The sequence below is a fragment of the Callithrix jacchus genome, chromosome 3, assembly GCF_049354715.1.
Source record: "Callithrix jacchus isolate 240 chromosome 3, calJac240_pri, whole genome shotgun sequence".
Classification (NCBI taxonomy): Eukaryota; Metazoa; Chordata; class Mammalia; order Primates; family Cebidae; genus Callithrix; species Callithrix jacchus.
In genome coordinates this window covers 126833835-126857208 of record NC_133504.1, presented here as the reverse complement: position 1 = coordinate 126857208, position 23374 = coordinate 126833835, and the positions used below count along the sequence as shown (strand labels likewise).

General features: G+C 40.3%; 1 protein-coding gene across 40 annotated transcripts in view; it reads left to right on the top strand.

Annotated features, from left to right (window-relative positions):
- SLC4A4 (solute carrier family 4 member 4) overlaps positions 1-23374 on the top strand; it is a 498924-nt gene that overhangs the window by 135928 nt on the left and 339622 nt on the right. For 24 of the 40 annotated variants that reach the window (XM_078367118.1, XM_078367121.1, XM_078367115.1 and 21 more), the window contains one exon: positions 14463-14536. Coding sequence is in view for 31 of the 40 variants with exons in the window: in XM_078367097.1 (XP_078223223.1) it covers positions 14463-14536 (74 nt within the window). In the remaining 9 variants the exon portion in view is untranslated. Of the gene's footprint in view, positions 1-13886; positions 14117-14462; positions 14537-23374 lie in introns of those variants that run through there. The other 16 variants (XM_078367117.1, XM_078367120.1, XM_078367114.1 and 13 more) reach the window with 2 other exon arrangements.

The following is a 23374-nucleotide window of genomic DNA, read 5'->3' as shown; positions in this document are numbered from 1 at the left end:
CAACTTTAAATGTATTTCTCTATTATTTAAAATATCAATTTGAATCATGGGTGTTAAAAAAAACCACCAACAAATCAGCTCTATGCTATTCTCATGATACCCACATATTAATCATCTGCTTTGGCATCTTCTCACACTACGTGTTGCCATCCCTGGGGCATAGGTAGGCGAGGATTCAAGTGGCAACAACTTGAGTCATGAACTTTGGAGTTAGTTTGGCAGAAGCTGATAAAGATTATATTAACAAGTTAATGCAGATTGGCCTTTGTCATGAGCACTGAAACATTGCTCAGCACCTTCACAAGGCAGAAGTCAATGTCAAGGCTCTGAACACTCGAAATGAAGTCTCCTAAGGTGTGTCAATGCACTTTTGGATCTGGAGAGGATTGGGTCAAGTTCTGACATGGTGCTGTAGGATTCTGACCAGCAGATCCTTCCTGTAACCTCTGTGCTATACTAGCTGTGAACCCAGAAAGACCTTCTAAGTAGGTTTTAGGAAGCACCTTAATGGAAATGTTTAAATAATGACAAAAACTTGAGTGAAGACTACAAGCTTGAGGAAGTATCACTCTAACGCTTAGACCCTCCAGTGGCTTTCTGGTTGTTCAGAGTAAACACCAAAGCCCTCCCAGATGCAGAGCAGCCTGCCTCGCCTTTACCTTCACCTCTCTGATTTTATCTCCAGTTCTCCTGGCTCACTATGCAACAGCCACTGGCTTCTTTCATATTCCGGTAATCTTCCAGGCAATTTCCTGCTTCAGGGCCTTTGCATTTGCTGTTTTCTCACATTACCACAAGTCTCACTTTCTTACCCTTTTCAATCTTTGCTCAACTCTCACTCCTTGAGGTCTTTCTTAACTACCTATTTAAAACTGCACCACTTCCCATTTTCACCAGCATTCCCTCAATCTCTTCCTTGCTTATATTTTTCCATTGCAGTATCAATTTTGACACATTATGCAGTTGATTTTTAAATTTCGTGTATTGTCTATTTCTCACCATGGATTTATCCTTAGTGCCTAAAATAATGCCTAGTCGTAGCAGACACTCAATACATTGAATAAATGAATGAGTAAACAAACTTTGGAAAATTAGATCACAAGTATACACTGAGAGATTTCTTGGGAAAAATGAAGGATAAACTTTGAACAGCATTGCGGAAAGAGACATTTTAATGAGAGAACACAGACTAGAGAAGTGTCTCCAATGTTCTTGTAATAGTGAACTGTGCTCATAAAGTTTATGAGATAAAAGTTGTTTTTCTCTTAGTAGTACAGCCCACATGGTGAGTGATGCGCTCTTCTGGCTTTCCATACAGTAGTTCCTTGGCATGTGTGAATCTAACAATTATGATTTCAACTATTTGCTGGCAGCCCTACGGGGTCCTACCATGTAGTGGGTCTGTGCTTTGGTGGAGAACCATGTGGCAGTGGTGAGCCCAGGCCGAGCCTGGCATATGGATGCTGTGTGATACCTGCGAATTGGGAAATATGCAAAATGGGCCTGGGGAGAGGATGTTCATGAATGTCCAGCAGCCAGTGAGTCTACGCTTTCACTGAAGCTTTCACTCTGTTTAACATTTGCGACCCCAGGTTCCTAGAGTTTTAATTTCCGTTTTTGTTTTGCATTGACATTCTTTTATTTGAGATGCAGAGATCTGTGCCCAATCAGGGTTGAGAGGAATGGGATTTAAAGAACTTATTGAGTATATAACTGAGTTCAAACTATTTTCAACTTTACATCTGATTCCCACGAATGATGCAGAAAATGAAGATGCTTGCCTGTGGGCCTCCTAGATCGAGTATCTGACACAAGAAAAGCCTGCCCAAAGCCAAGTAGGTGGCCCTTTCCCTTTCCTTTGTAGGGCGAACTCACATCCACAGTCCCTTAGATCCAGCGCTGTTAGGAGCTCAGGTCTTCACAGCCCTGTTCTGAGACTCAGTAATGCAGAGTCTCAAAGCCTGGATTTCATTCCCACAGCCCATCTTCACTGCCTGCTTCTGTTTCCTTCCAAATTCAGGTTTTCTCAGTCTGCTTCTGCCCCTCAGGAACCTGAGTCTTGGCAGCCTGTTTCTAAATCCTTAGGAACCCGAGTCTTCACTGTCCCGCTTCTCCCACGTAGGAGCCCAGATCTGCACTGCTCCCATTTTACCTCTCCGGAGCCTCTGTCTGTCTTCACACCCCGTTGCTTTCCGACCTTCTCTTAGGAGTGCGGCTCCTCACACCTCTGTTCCTCCCAGCCTGCCTTCCCTCAGAAGCTGGAGAACTCACATCAGTCCTGTTCCCTAATCCCATCTGGAGCCCGGGTCCCCACAGCCGCTTCTTCTCTGAGCCTGATCCTCTCAGTCCCTTCCTCAGAACCTGAATCCTCACAGCCCCATCTCATCCACAGCCTGGTCCTTCCAACACAGACCCACCCCGGGGCTCGGCCCGGACTTCCTCCTCCCGCTCTTGTTTCTCAACTGCCAGGGCTCCTTAAAGAGTTTTAACAGATCAATCAAACTGGCTAAAAAGAGGCAGCTTGACATTGAGTGGGTAAGAGAGCAGATTTTGGAACCAGTCCTCCTGGGTTTGAATCCTGACATCCACAGTTAGAGCTGTCTGATTTTTTTGGGCATGTGACTTAATCTCTCTGTGTTTCAGAGATGATGGTGATAAAAACAGTACAAATCTCGTTGGATTGTTGTGAGTATTAAATGAGTTAATAATATCTGTAAGGCAACTACAATAGTAACTAGGATATAGTAACCACTGCCTGTTTGTTAAAGAAAAATAATGACATTAATTTGCAGGGCTGTGGGGGGTGGGGGTGGATTGTTACGGGATGCTCCAATCTTTGGCCAGTAGGCCTACCAAAGAGGGGAAAGAGATAGGTGATGTAATTTGAAATTATAAGAAGGCATATATGTAAGTTCAACACCGTGAAAAAATATTCTTGAAGATAACCCTTGGTGGGCATTGATTAGCTGATTATAAAAGAGTAGAGTGGTTAAAATTGAGGGCTGCTAAATTGGTCTACATGCCTGGTCTTCACATCACATGTACTGTGTGATTTTGGGCAAATTATTTAACCTCAAAATTAGAACTCTAAAGTGGGTATGGGAAAAGTCCTACCTATGGTATTGTTGTGAAGATTGGATTAAAAAATAATCGTCAAAAAGTATTTAGCATAGTATGTGGCAGGTAGTAAGTGTTTAAAATGTGACTTAAAATATTAATAGATAATGGGCTGGGTTCGGTGGCTTACGCCAGTAATCCCAGCACTTTGGGAGGCTGAGGTGGGCAGATCACCTGAGGTCAGGAGTTTGAAACCAGCCTGGCCAACATGGCGAAACCCCTTCTCTACTGAAAATATAAAAGTTAGTGGGGTGTGGTGACATGTGCCTGTAATCCCAGCTACTTGGGAGGCTGAGGCAGGAGAATCACTTGAACCTGGGAGCTGGAGGTTGCAGTGAGCTGAGCTAGCACCACTGTGCTCCAGCCTGGGCGACAGAGCAAGACTCCATCTCAAAAATAAATAAATAAATAAGTAAATAAATAAAAATAAAAGATAATGAAAGTCCCTAATCTCAGTTCCTACATTGTTATGGGTATTGACATCCTTTAGCTAGAATCTTCAGTTCTACTCTGTTACTGAGTCAGATAAAATAAGATGGCATCTAGAAGGAAATAATGCATGCATGCTGCTTAGCACACTGACTGACATGAGGCAAGAACTTAACAAAATTTCAGGAAGCTCATCCCTGCCAGCTGCAGGTGGTTCAGGATGGGAGATGTGAACATTGTGGTTACCATGTTTGGTAGAAGTAGGAAGGTTTGCCTAAACCCATTTCAGAAGGCATCTCCCTAATGTCAGTTCTGTGTGTCAGAGGTGGGTAGGTCAGGAGGTAGTACTTGATCAGGTGCCATGGAACTGACTCCCAGCTCCGTGTCCTGGAACAAACTCCTGCTCTTGAGTCCCCATCTGTCTGCCAATCTGCATCTGATCTGAGATCCCTGTAAAATCCACAGTAAATGTGCAAAAATCACAGAGTACAAAGAATATGAATTAACTGAGGATTTTAGTTATCCATGCTATTGCCGTACTAATTGCTACAAATAATTTATCATCGACTATGTATAAACGTAGAATTAAGCTAAAATTTCTAGAGCTTAAGGTTTATATTGACATTTTGAATTCCAGTTTTATTTGCAGGTAACTGCCATCCAGCTTCTTTATAGGTTTACCTAAACACATTACAGAGTTTTATTTGTCCAGTTGCAGGCCTGATGAGCAAAATTGAACTTTCTTATAACTTTCATGCTGCTTCTGGGTATTTCTTATTTTTTTTCAGAGATGGATTTCACTATGTTGCCCAGGCCGGAGTGCAGTGGCTCTTCACAAGCATGACTGTAACGCACTACAGACTCAAAGGTCCTGGGCTCAAGCAGTCTTCCCACTTCAGCTTTCCTAGTAGCTAGGACTTTAGGCATACACCACTGTGCCAGGCTTTGTTCCGGGGATTTAAAGTAGTTTATGGTGGGATTTATTTTTATGTTGATTCATTCTTCTGTTTGTGGAACCAATTTTTATTTAGAACCTAGTATGTGGCAGGCCCAGGTACCTCTTAATTTTTTTCTTTAGCAGACAAGGGGAAATTCTCATTTAAATTTAATTTGGCCACCACATATGACAGCATAGTTATAGTCTGTGAAGAGCTGAGTTTTAACATTAGCCCATAAAGAGAAAATTATATAGTTAAAAATATTCTTGAAAAAATCCCTTAATTCAACTGTAAACATAACACTCTTCAGGGAGTACAGCATAGCCATTTCCCCCCCTTTGTTTGGAACAAATCACTGTTTCTTCAGTTGAATAACAGGGTAAGGAATTGGAAATTTGCTTGTTTATGGGGTTTATGTTGTTTGAAATACACATTCAGGGCCTTTGAACTTAGAGATCCATTTAATACAAAATGTGTGTGTGCTCTCACTTTGCCCATTTCTAACTGGTTGGTTGATTGATTGACTCATCAATCGATTCATAGTCAATGGCACAGAGCTTGACACTAGCTGTAGAAAAACTTTAGAAAGACAGTATCTGCCTCGAAGAGCTCATAATATGGTGGGACAAGAGCCATGACATGCACAAGTACAGTTGAGTAACGATAAGTTATAATGACAATGCATTGTAATGTGCTATATGAGAAGCAGGCACATTCAGGAAGCCAGTGGAGAACAGAGGAAGGAGCATAGCTGTGCTCAGGGAAGGTTATGTCTGAGAATTTAGAAGAGGTTGGATCTTGAGTTGGGTTTCAAAGAATGGGTTAACTAAGATGTTATGTTCATTAGAAGAACTAGCATGTACACGAAAGTGTGGTGGATGGCTCAGGGTGTTTGGTGTCGGGATGGTAGGACCTGAGCTTACATTTCATGTTGAGCAAGTTGGATTCAATTTTTCATGTAATGAAGAACCACAGAAGGCACTTTAAAAGGACAGGGATACCAAAGTGTTTCATAAATGGATGGATTAGTGGGGAATAAATTCAGATCCATGGAGGCCAGTGAGAAACCACTAGTGAGAGGGCAGATGGGAATCCAGGCATCCTACACTCATGTCAAACTTGAGCATGTTGGAGCTTCCCTTGACTAACAGCTGCCTTGCAGGGTGGGTTTTCAGCTATAGATATTCCTTTTCCTGTGATTGCCCTGTGGGGCATCCTCCTTTCCTCCCTTTGCTCTTTACTCTGCTGCTGTTTTGGGTCTGGCTCTTGTTTGAAGAGCTGGTAGTGGGAGGGAGGAGGGGACAGAGAATGAATGTGCCCACTGCCATCCTCTGTGCTGGTGTCTCATATGGAGGAGCCCAGCCATTTCATCTTGCCTGATTCATGTCTTAGGATCTTTCTGATTTTCATAAAAGAAGCCTTGAAGAAGGGTGACTGAAAGATAAACAGTTAAGAAGGGAGTTTCTTTTTCCTGTCCGTAACAGTAAAAACTCTGAGAAAATGTTTGAAGGACAAAATAGGAAGGAGGAGACTGCTCTATTCTACAATGGAGCTCTGGTTAGAAGCAGCACATGGTCTTTGTGGAGGCCCGTGAGATGGCCCATTAAAAACATTAAGTAGTGTCCAAGTGAGAGTGTAGGCTAAGTCAAGGACTGTCCTGAGGAGTCATGAACGCAGTCCTCCTTTCAACACTGAATACCCTCCTCAGCACTTTCTCTCTTCATCTGTCACCTCCCCTGGCCTCTGAGCCTTTTCTCACCCCAGAGTCTCTGTCTCCATCCTTTTACTAATTATTTTCTTGTCTTTTGTTGCTGAGCCTGCTCCAGCCTTTCGGAAGTCAATCAACAATCTGAAGACAGAGTTTAGGAGAACTGGACTCAGCATGGAAAAGGTGGAAAGGGAGAGTTTGATCTTAATCATTTGAGGGACAGTTTATCTGTGGTCTCCCCAGTTAAAAATCCTATGCATTTGCTCATGAGAAAGAATAGTGACCTTGGGGTCTGTAGGAGTAATGATACTCTATTCTCTAGGCCCTATGAACTTTAGATTTAACTAAAACTGATTGGATTTATTTACTCTAGGAAATTATTTAATTCCCTAAACTTACTTCTGAAGTGGTATAAGCTCATTTTAAAAGACACTGAAGTGAGAGGTTAGTTAACTTCCTGAGCTCACACACTTATCAAAGTGTGCATCTGGGATTTTGTATTCAGTTTTGCGTAATTCTGCATCTGTGTTAGTGGACCAGCTGATTGGACCTGACCACCATGCTGAATTATGTTTCTAGGGGAAATTAAAAAAACAAAGTTACAAATGAGATTTTTTAAATTGAAAATTTTATTGAGATAATTATAGATTCAAATGCATATTTGAGAAATTATACACAGAGCTTACTGGTGCATTAAAGCTCCACTTTGCCAGATTCCCCCAAGGTTAACATTTTACAAAACGAAAGTACAATATCATAACCAGGATATTGGCACTGATACAATTCACCAAACTCATTCACATTTCTTGTTTCACTTGTATTAATTTTTCTCTCTGTCTTCTCTGTCTGTATTAAGTTCTATTCAGTTTTATCACCTGTGTAGATCCATGTTTCCACAGATAAGAAACTGAGTAAAGCCAACACCACAGGGGTCCCTCCATCTTTAAAGAACAAATACCTCCATCTTTAACCCTTGGCAAACATGAATCTGTCCTTCATGTCTAAAATTTTATCACTTCATATAAATGGAATAATATAGTATATAAACTTTTGGGATGAGCTTTTCTCACTCAGCATAACCCCCTGGAGATTCATTCAATTTGTTGTATCAATAGTTAGTTCATTTTTCTTGCTAAGCAGTATTCCATGGTACGGATGTCCCGTAGTTTAACCACTCTCCTACTGAAAGACATGTGGATTAATTCTGGAGTTTCCTACTATATTTAAAGCTGCTGTGAACATTCATGTACATGTTTTTGAGTGTACGTAGGTTTTTATTTCTCTGGGATAAGTGCCCAAGAGTACAAATGAACTTTTAATACAGTTCATAAATCCAGAATTAGATTTGGCGTGATCCTGCTCTGAGTTGCATTTTCACCTTTTATCCAGTTCTCAGTCTGATTTTGTGTGGGACTCTCACCTATTTTCCTCTGGCCCTGGGCCTGTGTAAATTTCCAGGCTGATAGGGTTGCTTCTGAGCTCTGGAAGGAGATTTGCTTTGCTTTGTTGCCAGCTGATCTTCGGGAGTCATCTCTGCCATCAGTCATGCTAGTCAGTTTTGCTGCACCGATGTCCTTTCCCCCAGCATGGATGCCCAGAGCTCCAGCGGTCTGCACAGTTAAGTCAGCAACTGTGTTCTGCCTTACTTCCTGTGGGAACGAAAGGCCTTCTTAGAGGTCTTGTGAATTTTAAAGAGAATGGTTGCAGCCTTTTCTTGCCCTTCGGTTCCCTGTAGTGAACACATGTTGCCAAAAGATGGCAGTGCACTTTGCAGCCACTGAGATCGCTCTTCCTGTTTGTTGCTGTGGCTTAGAGAATTGTCTTGTTCTTTATGTGTATGTTGAAAATGTGCATAGCACATTTGACCAAACAGCAAAAGCACCAATAAAGTACCGTGAAGTTTAGAAGCATGAAAGAAAGCATCACGTTTGCAAATGATTTATGATGGAGATTCCCCCACTTCCTAGACTTGATTTGAATAGGGAATAAAACTCAGAAATGTGTGTATGAATGTGTGATTTAAGATGTCAGTACTGATTGTTACATTCTGTATAGCTCCCGAAAAAGACCTGTGAAATGCTGATTTTTGTCTTTCATCTGATCCAAGATTAGCCAAGTAACACGGACAGCCTGCTTTTGAACTCTGAGACTTCAGTCCTCAAGTACAGGCCCTGTATACACTTAGTTTCATGGCAAAAAATGGCTGATAATGAAACTCTTCACTTGCTAGTATTTGTCCACTCCCCTGTGTGCGGGCATGTGTGTAAGGAACTTTTAAAACGTTGGCTATGCACGGGAAAGCTGTGTGAAGTGAGAGATTATGGGGTTCATTTGATGTCATAAACAGACCAGCTAGTGAGGATAAAGTGGAGTGATCTGAAATACAAGAATAGCTAATAAACTTCAAGCTGTATGCACAGAGAGAACCAGTGATGTCAAACTCTGGTATGAACATGTTAAACACTGGTACTCTACTGCTCTCCAGGGTCCCATCCTCTGTATACCTGCCAGTGCACCGAGGTTGGAGGCTTCCCCTGGGCTCAGTGCTGTGGTTGCTTTCATCCTACAGCTTACAGAGTAGCTGTAATCCTGGGGTGGCAGGGAAACAGGCGGCTCCACCGCATAGCAGCAGCCTTTTTGCTGCTGCATCCTTCGGCAAAAGCTTGGGCTAGGAGGAGACATGTGCTGTATAAAGTTTTAACCCTGAATCCAGATGCTGTTACTATAGAGACAAGTGAAGTGCTACAGTGGAAGGAGTAACAGGGGAGGGATGGGAGAAGGGAGGTGAGAGGGCAATTGAGGCGAATCTAAAGGCTAGCACACTCGAAGACCTTCAACCTTTAGCAGCACTGTGACGGGGCAGGCTTGCATTCTGAAACTTGTGTGCTGGCGGCCTGCCACGTGCTGACTGGCTGCGTGGCAGCTGCTTGCGCTGTGTGGACTAGCTGGTGAGCACGTTGGCAGTTGGCAAGGCTCCGGGGGTGGGAACTGAGAGGGGTGGAATGTAGATGGGTGCTCAAGACCCAGTGGCTGACAGTTTTGCACAAATGTTTCTCATGCTGGGCTTAAGTCACCCTTAGGAGCCTGCTCAGTGATTAGGACCGGCTGGTGAAAGCCGGTCCATTTGGCAATAGATTTCACATGTGTTACAGTTAAATCATTTTGGTGCCCCAAAATAACGGAGAATAAGAAAAACCTTGCTTTGGGTGTGGACTTCTGCAGAAAGGGTATAACTTATATGGTCACAGGCCTATTTGAGGGAAGGCATTATTGGCCCTGAGTGGATTTTATACTGACTGGTGTGACCCTTATCCCCGTGATGCTGGTGAGAAGCTTCCAAATCTATTCTGAACTTTGCCTCATGCTGGTGATGTGAGCAACCCAGGGAGCTTTTTAGAAGCATGCTCTTCCCTTCTTTGTGTTTGGTGAATCCAGAGTGTGTGAAAGGAACTTTTAAGAATGGGTTTGGGGGCCTGATTAAGGACTGGATGAGTTAATTTCTTCCTATTGATAGAAGGAGGAACTAGTTGGGTCAGATGCTTATTTTAAAAGATATCTCTGTCTTACTAATAATAGCAAGCAACTGCTGAGAGGATTTGTGATGGGGAGGGTCACAAACCCAAATAATTGACATTTGTGGCATAAAGATGAAGAAAAGGTGATGAATTCCTGTATTTTGTGCAGAAGCCTAGGTGCACCAGGCTGGGCTTACTTCTAAGGAGGAGTGAGGGCTGCTCTGGGGAAAAGCCACTGTGGCTGCACAGGTTTTATACTTTCAGTTTGCCTTGCTCACTCCTTTTTTGCTTCCTACAGGGATGAGACTGCTATGAGATGCTCTGCATTGTCTGTCAGAAAGAACGAAGTTTCTAATTACTTGCTATGTATAGTCTTGGAGGGAATGTGAAATATGCATCAAAGAGCCAAGGAATGCACCAATCGTTATTCTCACTCTCTACATCAGATGGAACAAGTGACAGTGCCTCAGTTAGGCTGGATGGTCTTCTCAGCCTAGGAAGAGGGTTTTTCTGAACTTTTCTACTATCCCCTCCAGTTGTTGCTGGTTTTCATTTTCTCTTCCTTTCTGTTTTTTTCTTTCTTCTTTTAGGGATGGGAATTCATGTGTCACCGAGGCTGGAATGCAGTGGACTAATCATAGCTCACTGCAGCCTTGAACTTCTGGGCTCAAGCAGTCCTTGCACCTCAGCCACTCAAGTAGCTGGGACTATAGGTGTGCTCCACTGCACCTAGCTAATTTGAAAAAAAAGAAATTTCAGAGATGGGTCTTGCTATGTTGCCTGTGCTGATCTAGAACTCCGGGCCTCAAACAATCCTCCCGCTCGGCCTCCCATAGCATTGAGATTACAGGCTGAGCCACTGTATCACTTTTTCTTCTTTTACTTCTCCTTTGGTGGTTGCATGCAATTTTGGGAATGGCTTAGGCACAAAGGCTCAACCTTTTATTTAGGAAATTTGAAAAAAGGCTTTCAGACCAGTTTGATTAATGGTGGGGTGCAGAAATGATGTTCCACATGAATTTGTGTTGGATTCTACAGGCTGGAAAGAGTTAGTCCTGATAGGACTGGAAAGGGTTAGTTCTGAGCAGTCATGTGAGCTAAACCACTCTTTGTTTTCTAAAGAGGAGCTGGCACTATTCATGTACATGCAGTAGTACAGGGCTTCAGGATTTTGTTGTTTCTGAGGTCTCTTAAGAAAATTTCCCCATTAAACTGTCATCCTTATCTATGTCTACAAATGTATAATGGATGGGTTCTTGTCTTCTGAATTTATTTGCCTTGATTGCTAGGGATAATCTTTAAGAAGGTGGATGTGATTGCATTAGGTACCTTGTCTGTATTTCTCACTGTTAACTCCAGTGCCTTGGATTGTGCCTGGAAAATAGTAGGTATTCAGTAAATATTTACTGAATGAATGAATGAATGGAAGAAGGCAGGAAAGAGAAAAGAGAACTATTGAATGCCTCCTCTGTGTCTACTACTGTGTGTGGTATGTAAAAATTATATGTGGCAATTGGAAGACACTGGTATCATGACAAAAATGCTTTTAACATCTCTCTCTCCATCTTTCTCAGTCACTTGGTAGCAGTATTCTTCTCCTTTTGTGACTTCCTTGACATCACTCTTGCCTGGATTTCCTCTTACCCCATTGACTGTTTTTGTTCCTCTGCTCTGCTTGTAAATGTTGGCAGGCCTCAGCACTTGGTCTGGGGTCCACTCCTTGATTTTTACATTTTCTTCCTGGATGATCTTATTTAGTAATAGCTTCAGGTACCAGCTTTATTCATTGATTTCCCAATCTTTATCTCTTATCCTGAGCCTCTGAGCTCCAGACTCAGATATCTACTTGTGTACCCGATGGTTACTTTTTCATGTGTAATAAGCATCTTACTCTTCAAGTGGCTAAACGGAACTCTTGGTTTTTTCCCCAAAAACTCATTTTTCCCATAGCCTTCCCTTGGCTCCTGCGATAATTTCTTAATTTTTCTTGTCCCCTTACTGTCCATTTTTCACATGGCAGCCAGGATGATCTTTTAAAAATGAAAAACAGTTCAAGTCACTCTCCATTTTACAACTCTTCAGTGACTCCCACAACACCTAAAATTCTGACTTCTTACCCTGGTTTCATGGCCCCATCCAGTATCATCTGCTAAAGTGACCTTCTGGCCCTGTCCAGCTGCGCTAACTTTGTTTCTGTTCCTGGAACATCCTAAACTTGTCTTCACCTTAGAGCATTTGCTCTTGCTGTTCCCTTTGCTTGGAACATGTTACCTGCAAATATTCAGTGCTGATTCCTTCCTGTCATTTTGGTCTGTGCTCATTTGTCCTCCAGAAGCCTCATGTGAACCACCCTATTCCAAGCAGTCCCTGCCTCATTTTATTCTCCACAAAGCACTTAACGCTATCTGAGATTACCTCGTTCATCGATTCATTATTAATTTCTTAGGAACTTTGTCTCTCTGATTCACGGATATATTTCCCTCTCTCTGAAGAGTATAAGGAACACAGCAGGCACTAAGTAAATATTTGCTGAATCAGTGAATATACTGTATTATTTAATCTTCATGGGAACCATAGGCTTAGAAAAGTTGATAAAGGTCTTGACTTCTCAAGTCTTTTTTTTTTTGAGACAGAGTCTCACTCTGTCGTCCAGGCTGGAGTGCAGTGGCACGATCTTGGCTCACTGCAACCTCTGACTCTCGGGTTTAATTTGTTCTCCTGCCTCAGTCCCCCAAGTAGCTGGGATTACAGGTGTGTGCCACCGTGCCTGGCTAATTTTTGTATTTTTAGTAGAGACGGGGTTTCACCATATTAGCCAGGCTGGTCTCTAACTCCTGACCTCAAGTGATCTGCCTGCCTTGGCCTCTTGAGGGATTATAGTTGCTGGGATTACAGGTGTGAATCCCCATGCCTGGCCTCAAATCTTCAAGGAATTTTCTCTTCCACTAAAATCTTGATGGCTGATCCATATCCTGCTTGCATTCAGTTTTCTATTTTTAATTTGGGTATAGAGAAGGGAAAAGATATGTTATCACGATGGGCTATTATACACAAGGCCAATATTCTTGAAACAAAAAAATCTTGCAAGTGTCCAGAGGTAATGAGTTTCTTAGTGGTGTTGTCCACCATTGATTGGTCAGGGTAAAAACGAAGGAAACAGAAAGGAAGGAAACTTACAGTAATTAAACATGTATGTGCTGAGTCCTACACTGTGTGCTTTTAGGTATGTTACCTACTTCGAATCTCAAAGCCATCAATGCCAAGTTGATATTATTGTGTTGGATTAATGCATGATTGATATTACCCCAGTTTCATAGATGGAAAAACTGAGGCTCAAAAAAGCTAAAAACTTTGTTCCAGGTGGCACACCTATTAAATGGTAGAGCTAGCTTTCTTAAACCGAGAGCTTCCTGACACCAAATTTCTTACTTTTCATGTTATGATGGTTGCTTTGTTAGATGGATATGCTTCTAAAATAGTAAGGACAAAAATATGAATTCAATGCACATCCACATAGATGACAACAAATATCTAAAGCACAAGAGTAAGTTATATAGATTATATGGAAAAAAGACCTACAATATTCAATGCCTGAGCTTATAATTGGATGAACAGAATACAGAATGAGCCCTCTGGCAGGGCTCATGTACGGTATGACATAGAGCAGCTGTCCCCAGAGAAAGTTCTTTGTTTCCAGACTGGTACTACACAAGCAGCATTTGAGCAATTCAGGATTTCTTTCTGCTTTCACTATAAATAGAGCTCATGGAATTCTGTATATCAAAGTTAATGCAATGAAAAGGAGCTGCAGAGTGTGGAAATAAACCTTAACTCATTCTGTAAACTAGAAGCATGTTTGGCATCAGAAGGCCCTAAAAACGCTGTCATTCCTTGGATGGATTCTGAGGTCTTATTTAGCGTATGAAATCGCAGAGTAGATCCTATTATGTAAGGAGACGGGAGGACAGCATAATGTGGTTACAAAATGAAGAACTTTGTGCCCTTCAGGGAAGAGTTAACAGGGAAGATATGCATAGAGAAAGACGTGTGATAAGAATGTGGAAAATGAATGAATGGGTGGCATGTATCTGTGTGTATTGCCGAAGCCGGGTTGCTGGATAATCCTCAGATGTCAGATTTCCGTAAGGCCAACATGTGACTCAAAGCTTGCCACTCAACAGAGAATACTGGGCTGTGCTGGTATTAAGAGGCTGGCTGGAAGCTAGGCTCCCACTGTGCACTAGCCTAACTCCCCGTCGCTCTCTGCGTGTGGGTGGGTGTGCATATGTGTGTGTGTGTGAGGGTATACATTTTATGCAGTGGGTGTTTAAAGAGCAGCTAAGCACTGAAGCTGGATTTCCACAAACGATCATCACGAGCACTCCAGACACACCAAACTTCCTCTCTTGGTATTTTTTTTTTTTTTTTTTGCTTTCATCCTTTTTTAAAAAAATTTTAAAACCCCAAAGGAGAGAGCCCCCAACATCCTGCCTACAGGATTGGGATTATTTTCTCTTACTTGTCTATGTGGGTGCCCTCTCAAGGTTAGAACTGAAGCTATGTGGGACCGGCATATTCTCCAGCACCAGATGAGAGGAGCTGCGTGAAGCAGTAGCAGACACCAAAGGAAGAGTGACTCTGCCCTGCTAACATGAACAACAGCTTGCAGGTTAACCTGCCCAGAAGCTGGGCTGCTCCAAGTGGCTCGCTCCAGGAGAAGTCTGAGCATTCTTTTTTTCTTTTTTATTACTATAGGATGGAGGATGAAGCTGTCCTGGACAGAGGGGCTTCCTTCCTCAAGCATGTGTGTGATGAAGAAGAAGTAGAAGGTGAGCTTTATGGGTCTGGGAAAGTGTCTATTGACATACATATGTCTCTCTATATAATAACATTCATGCATTTCATTTTCAAAGTTAAACACCAAACCTTTTCTATAGGGTTTTATAAATCTCTACATTTTGCTTCAGCACAGAAAGTAATTTTAAGAACTTCATTGGACCATCAGAATCTGATTCAATATGAGTCTTGCCTGGTTTAAAAAAGTCTTATTTTAAGTAGGTACCTGTGTTAGCTGTGCCTCTTCATCAAAAATAAACATTTTACAAAAAATACTAATCACCTTCCAATGACTAATTCAAGAAAGCTGCTAGATTTATATAAATATATTCAGCAGCATCTTTAATATTCTTTCTTATAGCTTGTAGTGTAAAGATATAGATATTACAGAAGGATAATGATACCATTGTTGCAGGAAAAATGGGTTTAAGCTGAAGATATTAAGAGTGGTAATCATGGATGAATGAATGTCAGTTAGGAGAAGATGGACAAGCATTTTTTATTTAAAAAACTCAAGGATCTCTTTTGCTAATGTTTCCTAGTGCCTGTTAAAAACTTAAAGAAGAGTTGCGTTTTATCTGGTACTATAATACTTTCAGTAGGTATTCCCTTTTCCTATCTCCTGACTTATCAATAATGTGGGAAAAATGCTATTTATCTGAGAGTGAGAAGGCAAAGCTGAATTAATATTTATTAAAATAATTATATGAAGGCATCACATATATATATATTAATATTTATAATGAGATTTTTAAAAACTAGGGTTATAGGCAATACTCAAAGTTAAATGAAACTTGCAGGTAAATTATGTGATCAATTCCACATTTTAAAGTCACCTGAGAGACAATTCATCTGTGTTTTGGAGACTCTGGCCTGACTGGTGCCATATGGTAAACATTTAGTGCCAGCCCCAGACTTGAACCAGACGGTGGTGGGCTTGGGGAAAAGAGAGTCAGTATTGTATGTTCTGGAGTGATTCTTCAAGCAGACTGAACACCAAGTAATGGGCAAGCGATGCTTCTGTGCCACTTGGAACAGTTTGAATAGTGTGGCTCTCATGTTGTTTCTCATGTTTCTTTAGTAAGTTTCTTCTGCCCATGTGGTGTTAGAGGATTGGCGCCTCCACCCCCACCTCAACTTCCCGCATTTATGCTCTTGGGACTGACTAATAAGAGTTTGATGCCTAAGTTTCTTAGGAAAACGGAAACTACAGTATTTTCTTTCATATTGTTTTATGGGTTCCTTGCATTTTTACAACATGCTGTGGGAAAATGTCAAGCTGGTAAAAGCAAAATAGTAAAACTTCTGTCTTAAGATTCTTGGAACCCATGATGTTAAATCATCATTTTAGTGACTCGGTCACTGTCCCAGTGTCAAAGAGGAGATATAATGTAGCTTTGAGTAAATAGCCTATAGTTTTAAGTCAGGTAAAGTAGAGAAAGGCTTGGGAGTGACATGCACTGTGTGCATGTGTTTTCCTTTGAGAATAATATTCCAGCTAAGTTCACAAGAGATGTAAATCGCTTCTCAAATTTGTAAGGTCCACAGGATTGACAGTACTGCACTGCAATAAGATATTGTATATTGTTTCTTAAGGCTTTGACTAAGAAGTGTATTTCCTGAAGTATTTCCCTTGATTTTCAAGCACAAAATTAAGATGACAACATAAATGAATAGCACACAAATCTGTAGCCAGGTTTCTTTAAGAAGAAACAGAAACACAACCAAAAGTGGGAGAAACATCTGTAAAATTAAAGAAATGTGTTGGTTTTGTAATGATTAAACTTGCCGAATGGATGTATGTATTTTCCTGTTCTTATAAGACCTCTATTTTAGTGACTGTCTTTCATGTTGATTGGTACTTGAGCTGACTACACATCTTTCAAAACATGCTTAGATAGTTGCCCGTTGCTGAATCCTGAACCCCGCAGTAGGATTGCTTGCTTATGGTTATTTCCTGGGTAACTTTCAACAGTGCTGACTGTCTTACAGTATAGTCTTGAAATTGTAGTTATTGTTCATTAGAAATAAACAAAATTGTTCCTTTTTAATTTGGTGTTCTCCCGATTGACCCTCCCGCCTTTTCACCTTGCTTTATTGATGGGTGTGGGAGGACTTTGATTTTATAGTAGCTCTAGGTGATAGTATAAAGTAGTTGAAATGGACAGGGGTTTTATGGCATATCCATGGTTCCAGTGGTGGCCTAGGTAAGGACCTCTAAGAAGTATTCAAATTTTGAGGGGAATGTTTCTTCCCAAGGGCATGAGTCCATCTCATATTTTTAATTGCATAGAGAAGAGAGTACTTGAAGAGAAGCAAACTATTATCTCTATTCTAAAGTATCTTCCTGGCACATTTATGGCAGAAGTGAATGCCTCAGTTTTAAGGGTCAGAATTCAAAAGGCAAGGAGCTGGAACACTTTGCCTTTATGCTATTATTTACATTTCCTTTTATGCAAGTAGTTATTTCTCTTGCTTCTAGAATAAACACAGAAGTTTACAATGTTTGTAAATATTCTTGGCAAAGTAAACTTAAAGCTTTGTTTTTTTTAACAGTTATCTGCATAAATAAGATGTACTCTTAATAAATGATTATTAAAGTAACTAAGTTCTGATAGTTCTTGTTACTTTGAAATATTCATGCTTTAAAAATTCTTAGGGTCCCCTAATTTGGGGTGATTGGATTCAGCTCAGCCTGATGGCAAGAAAAATCAGATACTCTCTCATAGTTCCTTTGAATGCTGTGGATCTGAGGAGAGAGACTTCAAACCACGCCCTCAGTTCACCTTGTTCAACTTTACTCTCAGTGGGTGGCATGACACTTAATCCACGTTCTAAAAACTTAATAGAAAACCATCAACTGCAAAACTCACTAAGAATAGAGTGAGTCAGAAGAGGAGTCATCTGTTTAAATAAATTTATCTATGTGGCATATATTTAAAGACCTAAACCTAATTGTCACATAATTTTCTTCATGTGTTAATAGCTTAAAGAGATACTCTTTCAAAATGAAACCAAGTACCAGTTTTACTCTTTAAAATAAATAGAGGCCTTTAAATCTTCTCTTCCACTGGTTGCCTCGTACTATGTGGGGTTATGTAAAGTTAACATTTTTGGTGGAGAGTGGTTACTGTGGATACTTATTTTAAAATGTCAGTATTTCAGATATTGATACTTATTTCTTTATCAAAATGCTCCGGCTCCCACCCAGGCCCTTTCATGCTGCCACAGAATTGGTCTGTAGATGACAAATTAACATTACTAGAATGATCCAGAAGTGTTGACCATGAGGGACAACCACTCACTTTTCATTTCAAACATGGATGGGAGAAATTGCTAATTACATGGGGGTGAATGAAGGTTGAGATAGAAAGAGTCCCAGGCAGATTTTTCCAAACAGAAGAAAATCCTATGGATGTTTTATTCTTAAAAAAGCTGGCCAGGATTTTGGATCTGTATGATATAAACAGATTACTTAATAGTCTCATATTTTGCAATAGGGGAAAAGAGCAAACTCCACCTTATCCTTTGAGATAAGGCTTTGGCTCTGTGAGGCTAGGTAACTCCCAGCAGGCCTTGGCAACTCTGACTTCATGAGGAGGGGCCTCTTTTTAACATCATGTTCAACCAACAGCTCAGAAAATAAAAAACGAAGTAACACTGTATTGGTTGAAATGTGTCTCCATTTGAAGGCTTGGTTGGTACTCTTCTAAAGTGATTATACTATACTGTACTGATTTTCCTCTTCTATTCAAAACTTAATGCAGTAGGAAGTATGCACTGATCTGTCCCAATGGAAGAATAATTCTACTGATTCTCATGTCTACTGGTGGACATTAAGAGGGAGTGTTGTTGAAAACGCATGGAATTTACGGGAGGATTGTTTTCAGGAAAGGAAAAAAAAATGTCAAGGTCTGGGACAGGTAGATATTCACTAATTATTTGTTAAAAGAAAGAATGAATAAACAAATATATAACATGAACTAAGTAAAACATATGTAGAATCACTTTGTATAATCCTGTTGCATATTTAAAAATATCTTTTGTTAAAAATTTGGTTCTCGGGCCTGGCGCGGTGGCTCATGCCTGTAATCCCAGCACTTTGGGAGGCTGAGGCAGGTGGATCACGAGGTCAAGAGATCGAGACCATCCTGGTCAACATGGTGAAACCCCATCTCTACTAAAAATGCAAAAAAAAAAAAAAAATTAGCTGGGCATGGTGGCGCATGCCTATAATCCCAGCTACTCGGGAGGCTGAGGCAGGAGAATTGCCTGAACCCAGGAGGCAGAGGTTGTGGTGAGCTGAGATCGTGCCATTGCACTCCAGCCTGGGTAACAAGAGTGAAACTCTGTCTCAAAAAAAAAAAAAAATTTGGTTCTCAAGGCCTGAGGTGGTGGTTCAAACCTATAATCCTAGCACTTTGGGAGGCCAAGGTGGGAGGATAACTTGAGGCCTGGAGTTCAAGAATGGCCCTGAAAACATGGTGAAACCCCATGGCAAAATCCCATCTCTACAGAAAAATACAAACAAAAAATAGCTGAATGTGGTGGTGTGTGCCTGTAGTACCAGCTACTTGGGAGGCTGAGGTGAGAGAATTGCTTGAGTCCAGGAGATCAAGGCTACAGTGAACTGTGATTGTGCTCCTGTACTCCAGCTTGGGTGACAGAGTAAGGCCCTGCCTCAAAAAAAGAAAAGAGAAGGGGTGGGGGGGGGGAAAGAAGTTTGGTTATGTTAGTACTCTTATTCTAATGAAATGATATAGCCTCTCATCTTATCCTTGGTATTACTCCCATTTGATTTTGCAAAGATCATTGACATATAATTTATATATTTATACTGATAAGAAAAAGAAGGTCCTAAACATCTCCACTTCATTAGACTCTTTCATTCTCCTACTATGTTTTTTGAAGAGAGAGACTAAGCTGATGAAATGGTGGTTTTTGTCTTTTTGGAAGTCAAGACGTCAACATTTTACAGATATGAAATAATGACTTAAACCTATTTCTCACAAGAGGATATTAGGATGATCTACTCATGTGTATTGAAGAAGGTAGTATTTTTCTTAAAACAAAGTGGGGTCTGGTAGACATTTTAAAATAATTACAATGGTATAAAACGTAATTGCCAAGAAGGAGTGAATGAAAACCTATCGGATGGGAAGGGAGGGGTTGAGCCGGCACTGGGGCTATTCTGAGCACTGGATATAGGTGTCCGGTTGCATTTTGCTGGCCTCTTCTCTGCTGTTCACTCCAATTGCTCAGAAACAGTGTGTACAGAGGAAACTCTTGGGCAAATACTGCAAAAGGAAAAGCCTTCTTAAAAGAAACAATGTATCCACACATTGGACCGCTTCAAAGAAATATATTGAGGTGTTTAAAAGTTGGTACTTGAATAGCAACCTAGGTTTCCCAGAACAGATTGAGCCCATGCAGACCTTTCCCAACTCCTGCTTCTTTCTCCTCATGGCCTCAGCTGAACGCTGGCCAGAGGTCCTAAAGTATGCAGCACTTCGCTCTGTAGCTGCCTGACACCTCCTGCTGTGTCAGGGAAGTTAAATATTTATATATAGATTTCTTTCACTTCAAGGAAGGCTGATAGTTCTGTGTGTTGTTGAAACTAGAATCAGATATTCCTTCCGAGAGTTTTCCAACTGTGGAGAATTCCCTGGTAGTATAGTATGGGCTAAAGCCTTCTTGAGCCATTTCCTATCCTAGGTGTTGATGTTCTTTGATGGCAGTAAGCCATAGCAAATTGAACTTGGTACTTGCATTGTGTTTTGCAAGGATCCAGAAATTCTGAAATAATACACTTACAGCAGTTTTGTCTATATATAGATTGAGCTTCTTTTTAGAAGCTTTTTATCTGGTCATATTTGTGAGACATGTTGATGTTTATCTTTGGGAGTCTATTGTTTGTTTTATTCATGTGTTGTCAAAGCAGAGTGGCTTTGACAAAGCAGAGTAACAGTTTGAGAATAAAAGTTTAAAACTTGCTCTATCACCAAATCATCGCATAGGTGAAGGAAGCAACTTATAGTTGGATTTTGGGTTTTTCCCTTTGTAAAATGGGAACAATGGAGCATGTCATTCACCTTAGAACTCTTAAGAACTACCAACAGCAATGTTGCTGCTGTACCTGGCATGAGGAGCAGGAGTGCTTTATACCCCACCACTCGCTGTTTTTATTTCTGATTGAAGCCTCACCAATGATTTTCTTTGGTTGTTATCTTTTCTAAAAATCGTAACTGGCATAAATATTGTTTATTTGCTTAAATCATTTCTCCCTACATTTATCCTTTGCCTTCCTAACCATGCCTACCTACTGATTCTTCTATTGGAAAACTCAAGCCAGTGGTCCAGTGGAATTTCCCAAGGCCCCTCTCTTTTCCTTTGGACTCATTATCATCCTTTAAGCTCTGGGTATGAAATCTAATTCTCACTGTTAGACTGCTCTGACACACATTATCTTTAATTTGTTGAATTGTCTTCTTTTCCAAGAAGAGGCATATTAACCATAATTGTGTACTGGGTAAAATATAAATGCTTGTCCATTGTGTAATAAAGCCTGCAACATTGCTTCATTTGGAAAACAGATTCAAGAATGCAATGTTTTTCTGCCAGTGAGAAGGATTCAAGAATCTAGTATATGTATATGTATATGTATATGTATATGTATATGTATATGTATATGTATATGTATATGTATATGTGTATGTATATGTATATGTGTATAAACATGCATATATAAATGTATTTCCCCTTTCTGCCACATGGACTGGAATAATTCTGCTTCCTCCTGGCCATTATGTAATTTAGATGCCAATTAAATAAGATTATGCAACAGTATAGAAATAATACTATATATTCTAACCTGACCTAAATATTTCCCCCTTTTTATCACCACAAGATTAGAAATCATTGGGAGAATTGAGAATTGGGCCTGATGAGACTGAGCGAAATAAGAATTTAATAAAGATCAGTTGAGGCCCTCTTGTTGATATCATGAGCTTGCTGGTGAGATTTTTATTTTGTCTTATTTTATTTTACTCTTTCGGCTGATTGCATTCAGGGGACTGAGGTGAGAGCCTGCCATGGCACAGGTTCACGGGAGGTTCCAACATTCATCCCTGGAGCTGCTGATTGCCAGGTGGGATGAAAGGTGAAGGTAGTGAGGGTGGTGAGTGACATCCACTGAATCAGCAGTATAGATGACTTAAATAATTCACTTCTCTGAATACCTAAAAAGTTTTCAAATCTGGTAAATTGTTTCTACCTTTCCATAGAGTTAGAATTAAAAGGCAGGTATACAAAGGGCTATATCCAATGTATATACCTTTCTTCATACTCTGTTGATTTTTGAAAGAACAGACTCTACTTAGACCTCATGAAATATTATTTTATTGACTGTTTTCATGGTGGAATGCTCAGTAACTTTAACAAGGCCAAAAACTTCTGGGAATAAAAAGAGGTTTTAAATTTTAGTAATATTGGTCAGTATACCAACTTTAGAGGGATAGAATTACATTGTTATAGATGGGTTGAATCACTCCCCACCCCCCAATTGATTATTAAATTTTTAACAGGAAATTCGATTCCTACTGAAAAATAAAGAAAATGTTTTCAAGGTAGAATGAAAGCTCATAACTGAATTTAATGGATACATGTGTTTGGCAAATTAAATTAGTATCTGATTATTCAAGTTTTTCCTTGCTTTGATTCCATCTATGCTGTGCTTTAGGGAACATGGTGGTGGTCTCAGGACCTTTTTCTGTTCCTGGTTGGCCACCGTCTTTCTGGGTAATACAAGGCAAATCATCCTCATATGGTTATGGTTCCTTCATGTAAAGTGCAGTGAGTAACCTGTCTCCTTAGCCACCTGGAGATGCTCTAAGAATTTTTGGATAATACTGGAAAAATACCTTAATACTTCCAGTAAGCCATTAAGAAGTTACTTAATTTCTGAATCTCAGTTTTTTGTACAAGAAGATAGAGTTTGTACTTCTCATCTCCTAGTTTTTCTAGGAATATAAGTAAAGCAATTTGAAATCCCCCAGGGTGAACCCCATAAATTTAAAATATTTATCTACTTTGCATGTGATTGTTGCATGTAATTTATCTTTATGTGCAACTCTTTCTCACCAGTGATTGCAGAACACTGTCAGACTAAAGCTAATACTGATACCTGGTACTCAACAAATTAGTTGATTAGTACTTATGTTAACTCTTCTTATTAAATTTAATGTAACTGATGGACTATGTTTTTTTTTTTAAATTTAAGCCCATCAAAATTGTAAGAACACTTGCAGGTGTGAGCTCTAATATGTTGCTTTTCCAGGCTTACATGTATTGTTGAATGTGAGAACATATTGTAACTAGGACCCCGATTATTGTTCAGTCAAATAAACCAGCCATTATTTGAGGACACAAGGCTAGTTGATATGGTAATTTTAGAGATGTATCACATACCTAGGTGAGTTTACATGGAAGGCCAGGGAATGTATCTCCTACAGAATAACATTAAATTAAGACCTAAAAGAGAAAAAGGAATTTGCTAGGTGAATAATTAGGGAAGCATTCCAGGCAGGTGTGTGAAGGTCCAGAAGTGAGAAAGAGGTAGGCCCATTTAAGAAACAGAAGTAAGGTTATGGTAGCTGGACCATGTGAACAGGGAGAGAGTAGTCTGAGGTGGATGGGACCCAGATGATTCATGGTCTTTTATGTTATGCTAAATATTTCAGATTTTACTGAGTGTGCATTAAGGAAACATTGCAGAAGGGTTTTAAGCAGGGAAGTGATAAGACCAAATTTGTATTTTAGAAAAGATTCCTTTG